The sequence below is a fragment of the Odocoileus virginianus genome, chromosome 3, assembly GCF_023699985.2.
Source record: "Odocoileus virginianus isolate 20LAN1187 ecotype Illinois chromosome 3, Ovbor_1.2, whole genome shotgun sequence".
NCBI lineage: Eukaryota > Metazoa > Chordata > Mammalia > Artiodactyla > Cervidae > Odocoileus > Odocoileus virginianus.
Window position 1 is genome coordinate 66,378,077 of NC_069676.1, and position 22,214 is coordinate 66,400,290.

Below are 22,214 nucleotides of genomic sequence, written 5' to 3' on the forward strand. Positions count from 1 at the left end.
TGACTCCAGCTGAGGATCCTATTGTCGTTCAGTTGCTCAGGGTGTCCGACTCTGTGACCCCGTGGACTGCAGCACGCCTGGCTTCCCTGAGCTTTACTATCTCCAGGAATTTGCTCAAACTCATGTCCATTGTGTTGATGATGCCATCCAACCATCTCATTCTCTGTCGCCCCCTTCTCCTCGTCCTCAATTCTTCCCAGCATCAGGGTCTTTTCCAATGAGTCTGCTCTTCACATCATGTGGCCAAAGTATTGGAGCTTCAGCTTCAGCATCAGTCCTTCCAGTGAATATTCAGGGTTGATTTCGTTCAGGATTGCTTTGATCTCTTTGCTGTCCAAGCGACTCTCGAGTGTCTTCTCCAAGCATCACAGTTCCAAAGCATCAATTCTTTGGTGCTCAGCCTTCTTTATGGTTCAACTCTCAAATCCATACATGACTACTGGAAAAACTATAGCTTTGACTAGACGGACCTCTGTCGGCAAAGTGATGTCTCTGCTTTTTAATAGGCTATCTAGGTTTGTCACAGCTTTTTTCCAAGAGGAAAGTATCTTTTAATTTCATGGCTGAAGTCTGGTGACTTCAAAATTACCACAGTAATTTTGGAGCCCAAGAAAATGAAATCTACCACTGCTTCCACTTTTTCCCCTTCTATTTGCCATGAAATGATGGAACCAGACCTATGTAACTCAATGAAGCTATGAGCCCACCATGCAGGGCCACCCAAGAAAAAGAGTCATGATGGAAAGCTCTGACAAAACATGGTCTACTGGAGAAGGGAATGGCAAACCACTTCAGTATTCTTGCCTCAAGAACCCAAGAATATGAAAAGGCAAAAAGATATAACTGGAAGATGAGTCCCTTAGGTCTGTAAGTGTCCAATATGCTACTGCAGAAGAGCAGAGAAATAGCTCCAGAAAGAATGAAGAGGCTGGGCCAAAGCAGAAATGATGCTAAGTTGTGAGTATGTCTGGTTGTGAAAGTCAAGTCTGATGCTGTAAAGAATACTGGATAGGAACCTGGACTATTTGGTCCGTGAATCAAGGTAAAATTAGACCTGGTCAAGCAGGTGATGTAAAAAGTGAAAATCAATATTTTAGGAATCAGTGAACTAAAAAGAATGGGAATGGGTGAATTTAAATTCAGATGACCATTACATCTACTACTGTGGGCAAGAGGCCTCCTTTGGGGTCACAGAAAACCAGCAATTGTGAGAGGGAGGAGAGAGCTTATGGCAAGCTTCTTCCTCTTTCTCTGCCAGCACAGCGGCATTCTTCCTGACTTGCCCACAGTTGAGGCAGGCAGGCAAGGAGAGGGAGAGAAGTAGAACATTCTTTCTGGACTATTTTCTTACAATGCTATGGTACTGGTACTCTCTGCAGTTGAGATATTTAAAATGGATCTCCTTCCTCATGGACATTTTTAAGTGTTTTCCTGATTGTTCCCATTATCATGGATTTTCTAATCTGCATGACCTTTCATGCTTGTTATATACCCTCCTCTGGCTGCTTTTGGTTCTTTCCTTAGCTCCCAGGAATCTGGAAGTACAATGCCTGTTGAAGTCTTCTCATCTTTTTAAGGGCCCTCTTGGAAGGACCTAAGAAAACTCCATTGACTCTTGGGACCCTCATCTAGTCCACAGGAAACTAACATTCTTTGCCTGCAGAGATTAGATGATACAGGAGAATCCCATAAGACATTTTCACTCCACAGTCAGAAACTCAATAGCCAGCCAGCCCACTAGTGGCCTTTATACCAGATTAGAATTATAATATGAGCCATATATGTAATGTTTAATATTCTGGTAGCATCATTTTATTGGAGAAGGAAATGGCAACCCACTCCAGTGTTCTTGCCTGGAGACTCCCAGGGATGGGGGAGCCTGGTGGGCTGCCATCTATGGGGTTGCACAGAGTCAGACATGACTGAAGCGACTAAGCAGCAGCAGCAGCATCATTTTATGAATTTAAAAACAGGTAAAACTGATTAACAATATATTTTATTTAACCTAATGCATCACAAATATTAGGGCTTCCCTGGTGGCTCAGTGGTGAAGAATCAACCTGCAATGCAGGAGACTCAGGTTCGATCCCTGGGTTGGGAAAATCCCCAGGAGAAGAAGTGGCAACCCACTCCAGTATTCTTGCCTGGAGAATTCCATGGACAGAGGAGCCTGGTGGGCTACAGTCCACGGGGTTGCAAAAGAGTCTGACACGACTTAGTGACTGAACAATAACAACGATCCTAAATATTATCATATAGACATTCAATCTATACCAAAAAATGAACAAGACATTTTGCATCCTTTTTGTACTAAGTTTGATTTGGACTAGTCACATTTTAAGGGCTCATAAGGCACTTGTGGCTTGTTTTGGATGGTGCAGCTTTAGATTTTGCACACCCAGCTAAGACACCAATCTGCAGGATCCCTCCTAAGACACACACAAAAAAACTGTGAGTCTCCAAATGGTCTGCCACTGAATTGTCTACATGAGAAGGGCTGGGAAGGTATTTCAGAGAAAATAGCTATCTAAAGAAATTCTCCTACAAATTCCAACATTAAACCTCTTAACACTTTCTACATGGGTGAGTTTAACAAACACATACAAGATTCCTCTCACTTTCTTTTTGCAATTTTGGAATGGTAAGATCTGGTACTTCACTTTGGGCTGCATCTATGTTGTTCTGGGGTCCTACACAATCATTCTATTATAAACATTCTGCTATCTGAATGTTTCAATCACATCTCAAGTTCTTGATGTTTCTGGTAATTTATTATAGACTAGAGGATAATGGCTTTCAACAACAGTAACCAATATTAAGACATTACATATTTTATTTTAATCTTAGAAATTAATTATTAGCTTTATTTAAAAACTAACCTTCCCAAACACTTAAATTATCCTTAAAAAAATACAAGTAACTACAGCTATATATAATTATAAACATGTAAAATTAGAAATACCTTATTTAGAGAGAAAAAGACTAATAAGAAAATGGTAACATTTAACAATAACTGTGTTTTGAAAGAGTCATCAAGAATAACTTTCAAGTTTTCTAACTTTTTTGTATTAAGTATGAACTAATTTTATAAGATAGTAATTAATACTTGGTTGGCTCCTACCTACACTTTTGATTCTTTTATAATACTTACCTATTAAGGCTGTGGTAAATCGATTCATGGAGAGAGGTTCTAAATACATTGGTCCTTCATAGGCGGACTCCAGTTCACTCCTAACATAGTCCCTAAATAAGTAAAATGGTAAGAATGTATTAGATACATTCTAAGCACATACAAGAGAGAACAGCAGCTAAAGCACAGTATTTCTATAAAAAATATGTTAATAACACTTCACATCTATACGAAGGAAAATTTTAGGTACAAAAAATTATAGAGGGATGACCTTCATCTCCTTCGTCCATGTGATGAAAATAGAATTCACTGAAACTGAATTTTACTTGCAGAGAAGCAGCCAAAACTTCACTTTGCTGGATTCTCTTTCTTCCCATGGTCTCATTAAATAATTTATGCCCAGGAAAAAGCCAATTGAGATGCCACCCCTCAACCCTACTACTTAACTGATAACACATAACACTATTACATTAATTTCCCCTTTTTTCATTAGCTTCCATTATCCCTCCCATCTTATTTTCCCCAAAGTTTTTTCTCCAGTTATACTTAATTAGTTATAGGTAAATACACAAACTAGTTAGAAAACTGGCTTGTAGCACGACAATCCTTAAAAGATGTCATTTTCAAGTTTACAGGAAATTTATAATTAGAATTATAATATTTAAGTAGGCTACAAATTTATTTTGAGATAAACATTAAATCAAATCAAATTATTTCTTATAAAACATAGTTCATTTAACATTGATCACTGAGAAATAACAAGATTTAATTAGTGGTCAAAGAGACTTCACACTCTGAGAAAACAGAACTTTTAGGGTAGAGGCAGAAAGGAAGAATTTATTATCAGTTAAGTTCAGCAGTAATAGAACATAGTTGTCTTAAATTCTTCTGACATCAAAGTAGGAAAATTTGTGTTACAAAATTCTCCTTTCCTTCAATTGCTGAATACTTTATTCACTGTACTTTAAAACAGGTTAAATACTTCAAGTATTTCTGAAAAACTCATATGGCTGTATTTACTTTTTCCATGAAATTACTTCCTATTAGGCAATCAAGCGGAATTCCTTTAGCATAACACAGCTAACCAAGAAATGATCCTTACATAATCAGCAAGTGAGTACTGCCAAAAATCAAAACTAAAAACTAAAATAAAAATTTTAAAGCAGTTTTGGGAACAATTATAAAAATCAATGAATGACTAGGCTTCTTGGGTAATTTAGCAATTCTCCTCTTTCTCTCTTTGAGGATTATTTCTAACAAATAATGTATTAACAGTCTTTCTACTGATAGAGAAAACCAAATCCTTAAGAGGCATGCTTCTCACGCAGCGGTTGTCAACCAGGTGTGAGTTTGCCTCTGAGGGGATATTCTGCAATGTCTGAAAACATTTTTAGTTGTCACAGCTTCCAAGGGAGAAGGAGTGCTCCAGGGCCCTAAGTCAAGATGCCTCCAAAACATCCCACAGCACACAAGACAGCCCCCACAACAAAGAACTGCCCACTCCAGAAGGTCAGTGGTTGAAGCCCTGTTTTAATGTAGAGAGACACAAACGCTACACGTGCAAATTACATATAAATATCTGATCATGAGATCAATGTAATTAGTATTTTTAATATAGTTTTAGGATAGAAAGCTAAAGAATGATAAGTTAATTCATAGGTTTTAAATAAAATACACATATAAGTACCATTTACATTTAGGAAGTCTTTGAAAATGCTATTAAAAGAAATAAATTTATATTTAAAAGAGATCTAACTTTGAGTCCCAATGGTGGCGCCAGTAGTAAAGAATGTGCCTACCATAAAAGGAGATATAACAGACATGGGTTCGATCTCTGGGTCAGGAAGATCCCCTGGAGGAAGGCATGGCAACCCACTCCAGTATTCTTGCCTGGAGAACACCATGGACAGAGGAGACCGGTGGGCTACAGTCCATAGGGCCGCAAAGAGTCAGACACGACTGAAGTGACTTAGCACGAGGCACACAACTTTTGAGTCCCAGTAGGATCTGGGCCTTTAAAGTCAAGTAATTTCTTTTTGGCCAAAGCATCTCTCTCTCAAATAGATCCAGTTTAAAAAAAGAACCAGTGACAATCCATAGAGAAAGTAGACTGGTGTCTGATGGAGGGGAAGCGGGGAGGGTGAATTGAAAACAGTACTCAAGAGTTGCAGGTTTTATTCTAGGGGGACGAACTGTTTTGAAATTAGATCATGGTGACAGTTGCACAACATTAGGATCACACTACATGCCACAAAACTGTTCACTTTAAAAGGTTAAATCTGTTACATGAATTTCACCTCTACAAAAAAGGGGAGCCTGTGGGAGCAGCAACTTCAAGCAGGAGAAAAACCACAAGATCCCCCAAGAGGACCTCAGTCCCAGGAGCTCTCTCCTGGCGAGGGCGAGGGCAAGGGAAGGAGACGGCAGAGTTGGATTCCCTATCATGTTTTCTCCCACGTTTGCTTCTGTCATCATATTATTGGTGTTTCATAATAAAACTCAGCAAACTCAACATTATCAAGAATTTCCTACTGCTGAGACATTTGCTAATTGTTTTTTATATCATTTCCAAGCCTACTTCAGTTTATCCTCTTTTTAAAAGCCTCTTTGTTTTTCCTTAGTCCCTTATCCAAAATTCTAATTTCACATAACAAAACTTCTAAGGCAAATTAACATTTTTTACACTTTTTTATTTTAACTCAAAAGGAATTTGCTGTATACCTGTGTTGTTAGCACACTGGTAGGCCTTGAAAATGCTGCAGTAGACAAGAAAAACACAGTTGTTGTGAGGATGAAGCTCACAAGCCAGGGAAGAAGATATACATTAAACATTTATCCTAACAATTATTTAATTACAATTGTGACAAATGCTGGAAGAAAAAATATAGAATGCTGTCATGGTTTTTTTAAATTTAATTTTTATATTCATAGCCCTGTTTATTTCAAAATTATCTTTTATTATCTTCACTTCTAGATTTATACTTTCTATTTAGCTTGCTTTTCATCTCTCATTCTATTTCATAAGGTTATTAAACAGGTTCAATGCAACAGTTTCCTTTTCTTTTAACCTACTCGATATTCCTTTGGTTGATTTGGGGTTTTTTAAGTCTCCTCTCAAGTTTCTAATTCTTTTCATGATTTTCTTTTTGGTTCTTTCTCTTTTTCCATGTTGCACTACTCTGTGATCTGTTGAGATTACAGGGCCCTAGGGAACGTCTCATGCTTGCGCTCAGTCACTAAACTGTGTCTGACTCTTTTGTGACCCCATGGACTGGAGGCCACCAGGCTCCTCTGTCCACGGGATTTCCCAGGCAACAATACTGAGGTGGGTTGCCACATCCTTCTTCAGGGGATCTTCCCAACCCAGGGATCGAATCTGTCTCCTGTGTTGGCAGGCGAGTTCCCTACCGCTGAGCTACCACAGAAGCACTACGAGGGATGTCTGTATCTCAGAACGATCACCACTTTTAGGCCACAGTGACAACGCCCTGACGTTAAGCAGTTTCCTCCCTACTAGCTCTCCCACTTTACCCTCTTGAATAGCTCTCTCAATGCTTCAATCTCCCTCAAGGACTGCTGGACCTGTCAGGAGAGCAATCGTCCTACCCCAGAAATTAACATCTTCCGTGGGCACCTTAGACCCTCTCTCCTTTGCTCAGCCCACCTCTCTAAGACAGCCTTCAGAATCTCTGTTTGGCTGACTCATCAATAAACCCCGCTTCAACAAAGACAGCCAGGACCAGAAAGCCCATAGTCCCTCTTGGGGCCAGCTGAACTTGGCTTGCCAGAGCCAGGGCTGTGACTTTGGTGGGGACTAAACTGGTCTTGCCAAGCAGCCACTACTGAGCTGTCTCTTCTGAGAGAAGAATCTGGGCACTGTCTCCCAAACTATTATTACAGAAAAACTGGAAGAAGAAATAAAACAAAAATTAAAAAAAAAACATTAATAAAGATCTCTACATCTAAGTTATATACAACTTCAGGACATCTCATGCTGGCAATGAAAACTCTTGGTTATTACCAAGTCTTAACAGAGTGGGTCACTTACAACATTAAAAAACACAACGGTAAGCCTAAAGAAGAAGGATTCAGAGAAGGAATTATCCAAAATTCCATGAATCATTTTAGGCCAAAATTTAGTCTGAGGCAAGAGTCATGCAATTCAGATTTTTAACAGAATTTTATACCTAAAAATTTAAGACTGAATCAAAAGAGAAGTTCAAAAGTAGAATTAGAATTTTCCAATTTAAACATTAAAAAAATTAAGTTGGTCAGAAGCAAGAAGTACTATTTTCTACTTGTAACTGAATAGTATCTTCCCCTTCTTAAACCACTTTTTTCACTTATACAACTTATGCAATGCTGACAATTAACACAGAGCACCAATAAACTGAAGAGTTTGAAAACTCACTTCTCTACATTCTCCATGGTAGCCTTCTTTCTTATGGTTACAACTGCTTTGGGGAATAAGGAATGTGTAAGATGTATATCAAAAGCCCCAAGGATGGCTTACAACTGGAAAAGTTTCTGCTATAAACAGAAGCATAAAAAATTATTTGTTATAAAAAACAAATAATAACAACAAAACCTAGGAGCCTATCACTTCATCAGCAGATCAAAGACCTTTCTTTCTAAGTCTCTTAAGCAACCTGGCTGGGTCGCTGGACAACTGAGAACAATCTGTACATTCTGGCCACTTACAGCTTCCAAACTATATTAATTCCAAAGAAACCTAATCTATTTGTACAAGAACAAAATGGTGAGCCCTCCAAGTTACCTTTTGCAATGTGTGCAAACAAAACACACTGCTCACTTAATCACTAGATGGCCAAGGAATTACCCTGAAATGTTCAAACTCTGAGTACCTATCACACCCTAAGTACTGAGTGGCAATTTAAGAGCTCATTTCCCCAGGGCTTTAGTATTTCAATCTTGTCTGCTACAAGGCCACCCTGCTTTTTTTCTTCAGCTTCTGACTACATGCTAAATATTTAGTGCCTGGGTCTGATAATGTCCAAAAGAAGAAAACATATCACACATTGAAATGGGTCAATTTCATTCCTTTCAAAATTAAAAGTTAAATATATAGTGAAAAACTTCACTTTTTAGTTCCGTTATCTAACAGCAGTAGTTGTCAGCTGGAAAAATTTTATTCCCCAGGTCAAAACATTTGGCAATTATGGATAGTTTCTGGTTTTACAATTGTGGGGAAGGGGTGCTCTGCAATCTGTGAGTAGAGACACAGTATTGATAACATCCTGTAATGCACACGACTGCCTCACAACAAATAACCCAGCCCAACATGCTAACAGTTCCAATACAAAGAAACCCTCATCTGAAGCTTTGAATGACACAGGATTTCCTAAAATGGAGGGCCAGTTATCTGTATGAGACATATAAGTAACTTCTGGGAAAGTCTTACATTTGAAATCAGTTACCCACTGAAGACAAGGATGAAAGAGAGTAAACTTTTATTGTTTGAATCCAAGAGGCTCTTAAAGCCACACACATACAAAACTGATGCACTGGTTCATAAACCTAACAATAAAACAAGGAATTTAAAAATAATGAAGTTTAACAGTTTTAGAGAAAAACACTTAACTGTGGAGGTTAACCATCAAAACATCCTCACAGGAATCGTCATATCAGTTTGGAAAGTTTCTCTTTTTTCCACAGTAGTGCTGGAGAATCTCAATTTTAAAGTAGGACTGGTACTTGGAAACGTACTCCTTAGAACAGCGGTCCCCAACCTTTTTGACACCAGGGACTGATTTCATGGCAGACAATTTTTCCACGGACCAGGATTAGGGTGATGATTTCAGGATGATTCAAGCACATTACACCTACTGTGCACTGTATTTCTAATCTAACACTGCTGCGGATCTGACAGGAGGTACTGGTCCATAGCCCGGAAGTTGGGGACCCCTGCCTTAGACCACTCAAAATGAAAAGCATAGCTTAGAATTTTAAGAATTAAAGAACCTGACATTTATCAAATTCTAATGAGTTCAATTTGAATAGTAATATTAAATTTTACACTAACTGAGCCCATGGGATTTTCTAAAGTTTAATTTTTGTGAAGTGAAAGTTACATCCATTTTGTCTTTTATTAATTTTTATTAGACTGTAGTTATTTTACAATGTTATGTTAGTTTCTGCTCTACAGCAAAGTGAATGAGTTATACATGTATACACATACACACTCTCAGAGTCCCGTCCCATTTAGGTAACCACAGAGCTCTGAGTAGCATTCCCTGGGCTGTTCAGTAGGTTTCCACAAATTATCCATTTTATATAAGGTAGTGTACAGATGTGAGTCCCAATCTCCCAATTCTATCCCACACACACCTTCCCCCCTTGGTAATCACGTTGGTTTTCTACATCTGTGACTGTATTTCCTTTGCAAATAAGTTTATTCGTACAATTTTTTAGATTCCCCATATAATCAGTATTATACAGGTTATAAGCATTTTATAGACACAGACTAAACACTTAAGAAGAATCAGCTTCATTGTGTGAATTAAAGGTATACCTTGTAGATACTGTGCATTCAGTTCCAGGCCACCACAATAAAGTGGATACTGCAACAAAGTGAATCACATGAATTTTGGGGTTTCTTGGTGCATATAAAAGTTATGTTACACTACACTGTAGTCTAAGAGTGCAACAGCCTTATGTCTAAAATGTATGTGCATATTTTAATTTAAAAAATGCTTACCATCATATGAGCCTTCAAAAAGGCATAATCTTTTTGCTGGGACTTCCCTGGCAGTCCAGTAGTTAAGACTCTGCACTTCCACAGCAGGGTGCATGGGCTGGATCCCTGGCAGAGAATCAGGATTCAACATGACACAGTGCATGGCCAGAAAAGAAATCTTTTTGCCGATAGAGGGTTGTGAGTCAATGTTGACAGCTGCTAACTGGTCACACTGGTGGCTGCCCAAGGCTGGGGTGACTGGCAATGTCTTAAGATGACAAAGAAGTGTGCCACACTGAGTGAGTCTTCCTTTCCCGAAGGGTTTCTCCACAGCATGCAATGCTGTTTGAAAGCATTTTACTGATAGTAGAACTTCTTTCAAAATTACAGTCAATTCTTTCAAACTCTGTCAGAGCTTTATAAGTTTATGTAAGATATAATATTCTAAATCCTTTGTTGTCATTTCAACACTTTTCACAGCATCTTCACCAACAGTAGATTCTATCTCAAAAAAACCACTTTCTTTGCTCATCCACAGGAAGCAGCTTCTCATCTGTTAGAAAGTTTCTGTTGTGATATTGCAGCAATTCAGTCACATCTTCAGGCTCCACTTCTAGTTCTCTTGCTGTTTCCACCACATTTGCAGTGACTCCCTCCACAGAAGACTTGAACCCCTCAAACTCATCCATGAGGGTTAGAATCATCCTCCAAGCTCTTGTCAGTATTGCTATTTTGACTTCTTCCCATGAATCACAGATGTTCTTAATGGTATCTAGAATGGTGAATCCTTTCCAAAAGGTTTTCAATTGACTTTGCCCAGATCCATCAGAGGACTCACTATCTACAGCAGCTATAGCCTTATGAGATATATTTTTTAAATGATAAGACTTGAAAATCAAAATCAAAATTACTCCTTGATCTATGGGTTGCAGAAATTATATTATATCAGCAGGCATGAAAACATTCATATTTGTTATACATCTGACAGAGCTCTTGGGCAACCAAATGCACTGTCAGTGAGCAGTGATATTTTGAAAGAAATCATTTTTCCTGAGAAGTAGGTCTCAACAGTGAGCTTAAAATATTCAACAAACCACGTTGTAAACAGTTATGGTGTCATCCAGGTTTTCTTGTTCCATTTAAAGCACACAGGTAGGGTAGATCTTAGCATAATTCTTAAGGTCTTAGGATTTTCATAATGGTTAGAGCATTGGCTTCAACAAGTCACCAGGTGCATTAGCCCTAAACAGAATCAGCCTGTCCTTTGAAGCCCGGCACTGACTTCTCCTCTCTAGGTGCTAAGTCCATCTTCTGCTAACAGAACACTGTTTTGTCTATAGTGAAAATCTGTTCTTTAGTGTTCAGTTCAGTGGCTAGTCATGTCCGACTCTTTGTGACCCCAAGGACTGCAGCACATCAGGCTTCCCTGTCCATTACCAACTCCTGGAGCTTACTCAAGCTCACGTCCATTGAGTCGGTGATGCCGTCCAACCATCTCATCCTCTGTTGTCCCCTTCTCCTCCCAGCATTGGGGTCTTTTCAAATGAGTAATTTCCTCCCATCAGGTGGCTAAAGTATTGGAGTTTCAGCTTTAGCATCAGTCCTTCCAATGAATATTCAGGAATGATTTCCTTTAGGATGGACTGATTGGATCTCCCTGCTGTCCAAAGGACTCTCAAGTCTTCTCCAACACCACAGTTCAAAAGCATCAGATCTTTAGTGTAGCCACCTTCATTAATGATCTTAGCGAGATCATCTAGATAACTTGCTGCAGGTTCTACATCATCATGCTCTGCTGTACCTTATACTTTTTTGTGATGAAGACGGCTTCTCTCCTTAAAGCTCATGAAACAACCTCTGCTAGCTTCAAACGTCTCTTAGGCAGCTTCCTCACCTCTCTCAGCCTTCATGGAATTAAAAAGAATTAGGGCCTTGCTCTGGCCCTGGTTTAAGGGAATGTTGTAGCTGGTTTGATCTTCTATCCAGATCACTAAAACTTTCTCCACATTAGCAATAAAGCTGTTCAGCTTTATCATTCTTGTGTTCACTGAAGTAGACTTTAACTTCCTGCAAGAACTTATCCATCATATTCACAACTGGGCTAAGTATTTGGCACGAGTGGCCTAAGACTCAGCCAATCTCAGCTTTCAACATGCCTTCTTCATTAAGTTAAATCATTTCTAGCTTTTGATTCAAAACGAGAGACATGACCCTTCACTTGAACACTTAAAGAGGCCATTGTACAGTTATTAATTGGTCTAATTTCAATATTAGTGTGTCTCAGGGAATAGGGAGATCCAAGGAGCAGGAGAGAGATGTGGGACAGCCAGTCAGTGGAGCAGTTAGTACACACACAGCCTTTATTAAGTTTGCCATGTTATATAGGTGCAGTTTGTGATGCCCCCAAAACAATGACAATAGTAACATCAAAGATCACTGCAGATTACCATAACAAATACAATAATAATGAAAAAAGTTTGAAATATTGCAAGAATTTCCAAAACGTGACCAGGACAGGAAGTGAGCAAGCCCTGTTAGAAACATGACAGGATGGATTTGGTTGATACAAGGGTGCCACAAACCTTCAATTTGTAAAAAATGCAGTATCTGCAAATCACAACAAAGGGAAGCCTAACAAAACAAGGTATGCCTGTACATGAATTAAAGAAAAGAGAGACCCAGCTTTTCAAGAGTATGAAATTTTCTGTTTAAGGAATTAATATTTGCAAATGTCTTTTTCTATAGCCAATTTTTGAAGTATCAAATGAATTATTTAAAATATCCAAGTATTGACTTTCCTTTTCAGGACCATACCATACTCTGCTTTGATATATCTAGACTAGAGTGATATGGAAAATATCTGTAAATCATGTAAGTGATAAGGGACTTCTATCTAGAATACATAAAGAATTCCTACAACTCTTTTTTAAAAGACAACCAATTAAATAATGGGTAAAGAACCTGAATAAACATCTCTCCAAGGAAAATTCACAAAGGGTTAATGAACATATGAAACATGCCCAACATCATTAGCCATCAGTGAAATGCAAATCAAAACCACAATGAAACCCCACTCCACACTTACTGTGATGTCTATACTGAAAATGACAGAGATCAACAAGTATTAGCAAGTATGTGGAGAAACTGGAACCCTCACACCCTGCTGGTAGAAATATAATAGTGCAGCCGCTTTAGAAAGCAGTCTAGTAGTTCCTCAAAAGTTTAAACATATTATATGATGCAGCAATCCCAATCCAATGTATAAGCAGCGCTCCCTCCTATAAGTATGTCCACACAAAACCATGAATGTTCACAGTGTTATTCGAATAGGCAACGAGGCAGAAACAACTCAAATGTCCATCAGTGGATGAATGGATAAACAAAACGTCATACAACAAAATATGATTTGGACAGAAAAATGAAGTCCTGATACACGCTACAGCATGGATGAGCCTTGAAAACATGCTAAGTGAAAGAAGTTAGGCATAAAGGACCACATACTATACAATTCAATGTACATGAAATGCCCAGAATGAGCCAACCAGTAAAGACAGAAAACAGATTGCCGTGCCTATGGCTGCGGAGAAGGGCTGGTAGGAAATTGGGAGTGACTGCTGATGGGTACAGAGCTTCTTTCTGGAGTCAGGAAAAAGTTCTAAAACCAATTGTGGTGATGCTTTACACAGTTCTGTGAATGTATTCAAAACCACTGAGCTGTATACTTTAAATAGGTATGTGAATTATATCTTAATAAAGTCGTTTTCTTTAAAGATACTTGTTGATGAAGCTGCCACATGAAATATGAACTATTAAGCTTTTTAAAACTAAAAAATTCAACCTTAAGATTTTATGAGATTGGCCAAGACTGAATATTTATTAAACATTGACATTCTATTAATGATTCAAGAATTAACACATCTTTGCCAACCTTTTTGAGATAGCACCATATAGTGTAAATTACACTAAAAAGAGAAACACTAAAATATGCCACAACTTGAAATTTGTTAGTTTAATATCAAAACCAACTCCATCAGATAAGCACTATCTTACTTTATACTTTCATATAGTTACATATTTCCTAAGTAGGGAAACTATTTCATACCCTACTAATTCTAAAACTAATTTTCTTTCCATTAGCCATGCTCTCTGCCGAAAATTGAACTAAAAATCAGAAAACTTGGATACAAGTTAAAGTCTGGGATCATCATCCGCTCCTAGCTGTTTGCACGTTTCAGTTCTTTCACCTATAAATCTCAAAGGATTATAGTAAGGATCAAAATAACATAAAAAATAAGAAATGTTTTTGTACACTATAAAATTTTGTCACAATTATTTTTACTGTTTAAAATAGATACAAACTTTCTGATAATGAAAATAAACTTTAAATACTGGTAAAAATATTCCCATAAACTAAAAGTGTAAGTCAAAATTGCTAAAGAAAAATGGTTAGAAAAAGGCTTTTCTTTATGTCTGACACTGCAGGGTCCCCTTTATTCCTACATGATCAAATTTTGACCTCTCTAGAAAAGCCTGGATGATAATACAGCTACATGGTTTTGGCCATCACTGAACCACACAGAAACCAAAAAACTATAGAGGAAAAGAGCAGGTTCATTGCTTTTTCACCCAGAATTATAGTAAGAAATAAAAATAATTTTAATAGCTCTGCCTTCAACTTTGAGATTTCTTTAATCATCAAAATCCTATCAACTCTAAAAAAGCTATCATTAACACAGCTATAACATGGAATACTCTGCCATGAAAAAAGCATTTTTTAAAGGTTAACAACACAGGAAAAATAAAAAAATTTTTTAAAAATAAAGATTAACAACACAGGAAAATGCTCACAAAACATTGCTGCATAATAAAAACGAGACATAATAGAATAAGTTAAAATCTACTGAGCCCTTATGACATGTCAGAAATTGTGCTAAAAGTTTAACATGCTTAATCATAATAAATCCTTATAACAGGCTCCTTAAAATACTATTAGCATTTTACAGGTGAAGAAACTGAGACGTATCTTTCTGATAAATGACACTAAGGTTTCAGAGCAGTAAATAAGAAACACAGGATTTGAATCTATCTAATTCCCATCCACTTTTCCCAATGGCATTTGTAGGTGCCCAGGAACTTATTTACACACTAAAGTGGTGACTCAGGAGCCTACACTCCAACTACTGCATTATACCCCATACATATCATTTTTCTTTAAAAATGTATAAATGAAGATAGGGAAGTGTCTTCACCTTAAGCTTGAGCTGAGATTCAGAAGTGTCTAGGTAAGACCATAGGAATAAATTCTGTCAGGGTTTGGGGCTGGTGGTCCTGCAATGGGAAGGACCCTCTTGTGTGAGTTAATACTGGCTCTTGGACTCCTAGTCTAGGTTCAGTGGAGAAAGATGCTAAGGGAAAAGGCTTAAGTTGTTCCTGTGAAGGAGGCTAAGTGCACAGGGACAATATTTGTGTGATACAAAATCAGAAAAGTCAGTCTCCACTTTAGAGTGAAGAGTTGGATCTGAAACACTGAGGCAATTACAGAAATGCAGCACCACTCTTGCAGCTCCATATTTTGAAATTCTGACATCCAAGGACATTCCCTGGGCAAGGATAGCAGCAGACCTTCCCAGCTCCAAGTACCATTTTGAGCAGGGAGTCAACCAGATAGGAATAGGGGAAGGAGGTAAGAAGACTGAGCTTCTGGGAAATACTTTGGGGCCTTCGAGATGTAATGAAATAAAGAAGATGGAGGTCCTGCTTCAACAAAACGGACCAAGAGTCAGTGACTGTTAGTAATTTTCACTCTTTTGTATCCGCTGAAGTGGTGAAAACTGGAAGTTATTAAGAAACTGGAAGGAAATAACAGAATTCTAACAGGTTTGTCACATGGTGGTATAATTTTAGGTGATTGCTACCACCTTTAAATTTTCTGTATAAACTGCCTACAGCGATGAGTATAATTTTATAATCATGGGGGGAAAACGTTTTTAAAAAGTCAACCAATCAATTCCAGTAATATAAAAATGCTATTTCTAAGATTAAATTTCAAGCCTACACCAAAATCTAGGTTTCGAACCTCTAGAAAAATTACATCCTGTTATATACGTAAAGTAAGTGCCACTCCTCTAATAACTGGGAGTACATTTTGTTACAGTTATACATTTCAATCAAAACAAAAGAAATATTATACCCACACCCACAAAATTTATTATACCCCACTACATTTACGGTATGGGCTTTTGGTACACTTGTAATTTATTGTTTCAAGATTGGAAGCTCATATTCTTTTGGCAGACCAGTCTTCAAATTTAGGATAAGCACACCAAGACAAACAGATGTTCTGACCTATACAATTAACCTCATGAAATAATTTATATCAATCATCAACTATATACAAGGTCGCACCTTACACTGATTCTCAGGCATCATAAAGTAACTTCCTAAAATAATGAAAGCAATGAAATCCATAATTGCTATAGTGCCTGCAGCCTGTCTTTGGAAATTTCTTTCTCAGGTTATACAGAAAAGCTCATGGTTATTTTTGTAAACATACCCTTATGGTCCACAGTAAGACCATTTGTAAAAGCAGAAATAAAATTTAAGACACAACCTCAGCTACTAATCCTGTAAGATATTTATTTAGAAAACAAGTATCAATTAAAAAAAAAATGTTTGGGATACCTATCAAAGCCTCAGCTTCCTAACAGTGTTCATGAAAAGTATTTTACTGGTAAAGGAAAACTTTAAATTCAGGCATACATTTCAAAAATGGGTCAACTTTCTTACCTGGAGATTTGATGTCCAGCATAGAGGAGCAGGGCCGTCAAAAAATATAGATAAAGCTGAACCAGATGCTGCCTGGGTAAGGTTAGTAGCACAACACTCAAGATATAACCTGTAGTAGAAGTGAAGAGAGATATAAATAAAATTTGATTCTAATTTAGTCTTCCAGTTAATTACACTAATAAAAAGAGCTTGAAGTAAATTACTTTCCAATTAGGTTTCAACAACTTTGAGGTTTTTTACTTCACTACCAAAGCAAGCTTAGCATAGTAAACCCACTATGGATTTTTCTATGGAAAATATAAAGCATTTTTCACTTCCTTTGTAGGTTTTTCTACTTTAAAATTGAATATATCACACAAAAGTGCAATAAGATTCCCCTCATCAACTACCTTTCCTTGTCTCCATGTTTCCTCTACACCAACTGTCTCATTCTCGAGTCCGGAGGAGGAACGGGGGGTCTTCCTGGCCCTCTGCCACGGCACCTCCGGTGTGACTCAGACCTTACTTCTCCAACTCCGAAAGACCCTCTATCTTCTGTCTTCAATCATTCCTCTGACACCATCCTCATCTCTCAAAGAATGTGCAGGGCTCTTTTCCCTAGTCATAAAGAAAAACTCCTCACCACACTCATTTCTCCTTTTCCTATTACCTTTCTTTCATTCCAATGACAAATGTTATAAACTATCTGTACCGAAGCCTCTAATTTCTAACTGTCTATTATTCCCTCTTTACCCTTTACAATCTTAGATCCTCTACAAACCCCTGTTTGCTTTCTCTAAAGAAACCTGGAAGTCAACAATTACCTACTAAATAGGAGTCAAATCGAAGACTCAAATTTAAGTCAAATCTAAGACTCCTATTTAAATCCTTGCCCCAGCACCTGAAGCAACAACTACCCTCAAATCTATTATTCTTTAGCTCTGTGACATGGATTTCCATTTACCCTCTAAATAATTCTCCCCTCTATTTTCTTTTCACCCTTCTCAAGTGAACATAGGAAATTTAGTTTCTGAATAACTTCTACTCTTTATGGAAGTATCTAACTCAAAGAATCTATTTTCCTGCTTCAAATATACCATTCTAGATGATACAACAGTAGTTCTGAGAACCTACTACATAAGCATAAAAACCTTAATCATTGCCTATTCTAAGTAGACAATTATAGCTCATGATGTCTGAGATGAAGTCCACTTAAATGTTCCCATAGAGAAGTACAAACTGAGTTCCCATCCTCCTCCCTCAACAGGCTGACTCACCTCCCCCTCCATCAAACTTGAGTCACCTGTGATCACCCAGTCCCACTAAGTCTCTCATATGTTACCCTTCCTTTCTAGTCCATATGCCCCTACCTAACCCTTTCTGTAATACAATAATATATGCTGACTGCTATTTATCTTTCAGTCTCTTGTGCTTCTCAACCATCCTATGCTTTGTTACCAGGGTAATATTCCCAAAACCATCGCTTTCATTTAGACAACTCCTGCTCTAAAACTTTCAAATGTTTTAAAGAATCTGCCTGCAATGCAGGAGACCAGGTTCAATCCCTGGGTCAGGAAGATCCCCTGGAGAAGGGACTAGCTACCCACTCCAGTATTCTTGCCTGGAGAATTCCATGGACAGAGGAGCCTGATGAACTATAGTCCATAGGATCACAAAGAGTTAGACACAATGGAGTGAATAACACTTTAACCTCTCAGTGTAACATTAAACATCTTGCAAAAATCTGGCCCTGGCTTACTATCCTCTTATGAATGAGTCTTCATTAGGGCACAGACATCCCTTCTTAGCACCTAATGTGTCCCTCATGCTGAATCGATCATGCTTAAAGTTTAAGAAACAGGAGCTGTGCTAGGCACTACACATTTTCCACACATCCTAACTTCAAGAACCATCCAAGGGAAGACAAGAGATACATATTTCTATTTGCTTTTCATTTTGTAAAATAATTTCCTCCAATTAATTTTGTTAATCTCTTTCTCATAGGACTTAACAAGTATTTAAAAGGATGTTTATTGTATTTAGCGAGCATTTTTACTGTTTGTGGCTGAAGGATTGTCTAATCAGTCTACTTATTGCATGAAACATTTCCTTAGATTTTCTGACATTTAATAAACTATCATTTTCCTTTCCAGATATTCTTATCTTTCCCTTCTCCTGTGTATCTCATAAAATCAGCTGCCAAATTCTCTAGACTGAACATATTCATTTCATTCTTTCAATTATTCAGTCATTCAATCAATCAACATTAGTATGTGTCAAGTATGATCCAGATGCACTCGTAGGCATGGAAAATTCAAGAAGAAAAAGAAATCACAGTCTCGTGAAAAAACAAACAAGGATAAAAGTGTGATAGATCCTTGGTAGTTTCATAAACAAAACTTAAAAGGGCTATGGTTAGGTGATTGTTTGACCTGGACCTCAAAGGGTAAATGAATCTTTACCAGGCTAAGAGGAAGGGGAAACACTCTAAGAGAACAGCAACAGCAGGTCTGAAAACCAAAGTACAAAGGAAATTTTCAGGACACAGGAAACTGTAGACCAGACTAGATTTTGGTGTAAGTAGATAGAGTATTAGGAAGGTACTGGGAGATGCTGCTGGTAGAGCTGGTGGCTCAGACAGCAATGAAACCACCTACAGTGCAGGAGACCCGGGTTCGGTTTCTGGGTCGGGAAGATTCCCCTGGAGAAGGGCATGACTACCCACTCCAGTATTCTTGCCTGTAGAATTCCATGGATAGAGGAACCTGGCAGGCTACACCCCATGGGGCCACAAAGAGTGGGACAGGACCGAGTGACTAACGCTAACTAACTTAGGATGAGATCGCTGGACAGCATCACGATGCAATGAACGTGAACTTGGGCAAACTCCAGGAGATGGTGAGGGACAGGGAGGCCTGGTGTGCTGCAGTCCATGGGGTCGCACAGAGTCGGACATGACTGGGTGACTGAACAACAGTTTAGGAGTTTAGCCTGGGCTTATGTTCTCAGACCCTTTTAATACCATATAGGTGAGGTAAGAAAATGAAAAACATAGGTGAGGTAAGAAAACAAAAAACAAAACAGTAACAAAAACCCTATGGTTCACCTATATCCCCATTTTCACATTCCAGTGAAAAAATAACTGATAAAATATAATGCACAAGAAGATTTCTGAGAGATTATGAATACTTAGCTGATGTATTAAGAGCTCTATGACTAAATCATCTGAACTACAATAAACAGTTGATCCTCAAACAATGCAGGGATCAGGAGCACCAATCCCTCCTCATGGTATAAAACCTGAGTATAACTTTACAGTCAGCCTTCCGAACCTGTGGTTCCTACAGAGTTCAAGGGTCAACTGTATACATCATCTAATTATTTGAAAAACACAAAACTACTGTTGATGCAAATATGCATCATTATTCAGACTATAGGATTAACTGAACCAACCAAAACAAACTAAATTGATAATGATGAAGCTTTGTTGTTGTTCAGTTGCTAAGTTGTGTCTCTTTGCAATCCTATGAACTGCAGTACACCAGGCTTCCCTGTCCTTCACTATCTCTAGGAGTTTGCTCAAACTCGTGTCCATTGAGTCAGTGATGCCATCCAACCATCTCATCCTCTGCCACCCCCATGATAAAACTAACTCAACAGTAATTTGTAATTTAAAAAAGCAAGACTAGCAGCATTTAAAAATAATGATCTGCTTAAAATAACATTAGTGAACCTTCCTAATGAAATACAAGAATTTCTGCTATTTAAAGGGTTATTTTAGTAGTGGAGAAAAAAGAATGAGGACATGGAATAAAACAGTAGCTTTGGATATGAAGTTGGCAGGGTCACTTATGAGATGTATACTTAAATAGGTCTTAATGGTGATCTACTGGTGAATGGTTGAGAAAAAGGAAGTGAAAATGGTTCTGATGTTTCCATCATGGGTAACTGAGAAGACGGCTTTGCTACTAAGACAGGAAATACATAAGGCGGCTTGAGGTTAAGTACAGGTGATGAGGTAAGTGATAAGTTGAGGTGCTTGTGAAATATTTAGGCTGAGAGAGCTAATGATAGTTAGAAATCATTTATTCATCACCAGGCACTAGTTAGGTACTGGTAATACTGAGATAAGAGACGACACCATTCCTACCTTAAGGGAGCTAACTATCTAGTTGGGGAGATAGCTAGGCTTATGGACCCTCAGAATGCAGTGAGTACCACGGTGGAGCTATGAACTGGATACCATGCGATCAAAGAGGAGGAACAATAATGGAGACTACAGTGGTCAAAAGCAGTGAAAACTGGAGATAGAGGTTTGTAGCAAAATAAATAAATAAATAAATAATTAAAAAAAAAAAAGATTTGTAGCCAAAACTATGTGAAACCACCCCAACAGCAAAATATGAAAATTAAACACAAATCCTAGGAATATCAACACTAAAGAAGGGTTCCAAAGATACAGCAAAAGACTCAGAAGGAATGATTAAAAATCTAGAAGAATTCAGAAAGATTTTTAAGAAGGAGATCGTGGTTAAGAGTTTCACAAACATGGAAAGGTATGCAAAACAGGGATACAAATGAAGTTTGAGTTTTACCTTTCAGGTCATTAATGATTTTAGTGATCGTAGTTACAACAGAACTATTCTCATATCCACTCTTTTCTTTGCAACTGCTACCATGCTAGCTCTGGATCTCATTACCAGTTGCCAAAAATCCTAAATGGCCTCCTATCCTCCAGTTTCTCCCCTCCCCAATCCACTATCCTATCCTATTCAACACTGCCTAACCAATCTTAAGATGCAGCTCACCTGCTCTAAATCCCTTACTGACCCACCACTATCTATTAAGTTAAGCACAATATCTAACATTTGCATTCAGGGCTTTTCACAAATGGCCCTATTCTTCCTTTTCAATATTATTTCTATTCTCCTTTATATATCCTACACCCTGCAAGCAGTTCTATAATTAACATCTGGATAGTTACTCTCTCTGCTGTCCTCAGACAGGACCCACACTGGAAAGCTTCTAATTTCAAAGATACAATTATACTCCATTAACACAATTATTAACACTCCCCACCTTGATTTTTAAGCTCTTAATAACAATTACAGGATATAAGGAGGAAAAAAACTCACAATAGTAAAAAAAACCCAAAAAACTTAGGAATGAACTGAAACATAAAAGTCTAAGGTCTATATAAAGAAAACTTTAAAACACTCCAACAGAATGCAAAAGAAATCGTGAACATACTAAGTCTCTTGTTTTCTTTCCTAAAGAAGAGTTAGCACCCTTAAGCTCTCTCTTCATGCTAACTTAACTTTTAATAAGCAATCTCAGCAAACAGGTCAACAGGGCTGTGTTTGGAAGATTAAATAATTGTGAAGTTCATATAGAAAACTAACAACAACAACCAAAAAAAACTCAGAGAGGGAAATAAAGAAAACGAGACTAACTCTGTCAGACAGTAAAATAAAATCTAAACCCTCAATAATAAGAAATGAACAGGAAAAAAGTTCAGAAATGGAATAAGACACCCTGTAAATGCAGATAAATTCTAAATGCAGCAAAGATTTAAATGCAAAAATCAAACAAGAAAAAGAATGCAATAAAACATGACATACA

At 37.8% G+C, this 22,214-nt stretch overlaps 1 protein-coding gene across 6 annotated transcripts in view; it reads right to left on the reverse strand.

Annotated features, from left to right (window-relative positions):
- RNF145 (ring finger protein 145) overlaps positions 1-22,214 on the reverse strand; it is a 59,920-nt gene that overhangs the window by 27,652 nt on the left and 10,054 nt on the right. For all 6 annotated transcript variants that reach the window (XM_070465723.1, XM_070465722.1, XM_020903304.2 and 3 more), the window contains 2 exons: positions 16,614-16,722; positions 3,152-3,243 (listed from right to left, as the gene is read on the reverse strand). In XM_070465723.1, coding sequence (XP_070321824.1) covers positions 3,152-3,243; positions 16,614-16,722 — 201 coding nt within the window. The remainder of the gene's footprint in view (positions 1-3,151; positions 3,244-16,613; positions 16,723-22,214) is intronic.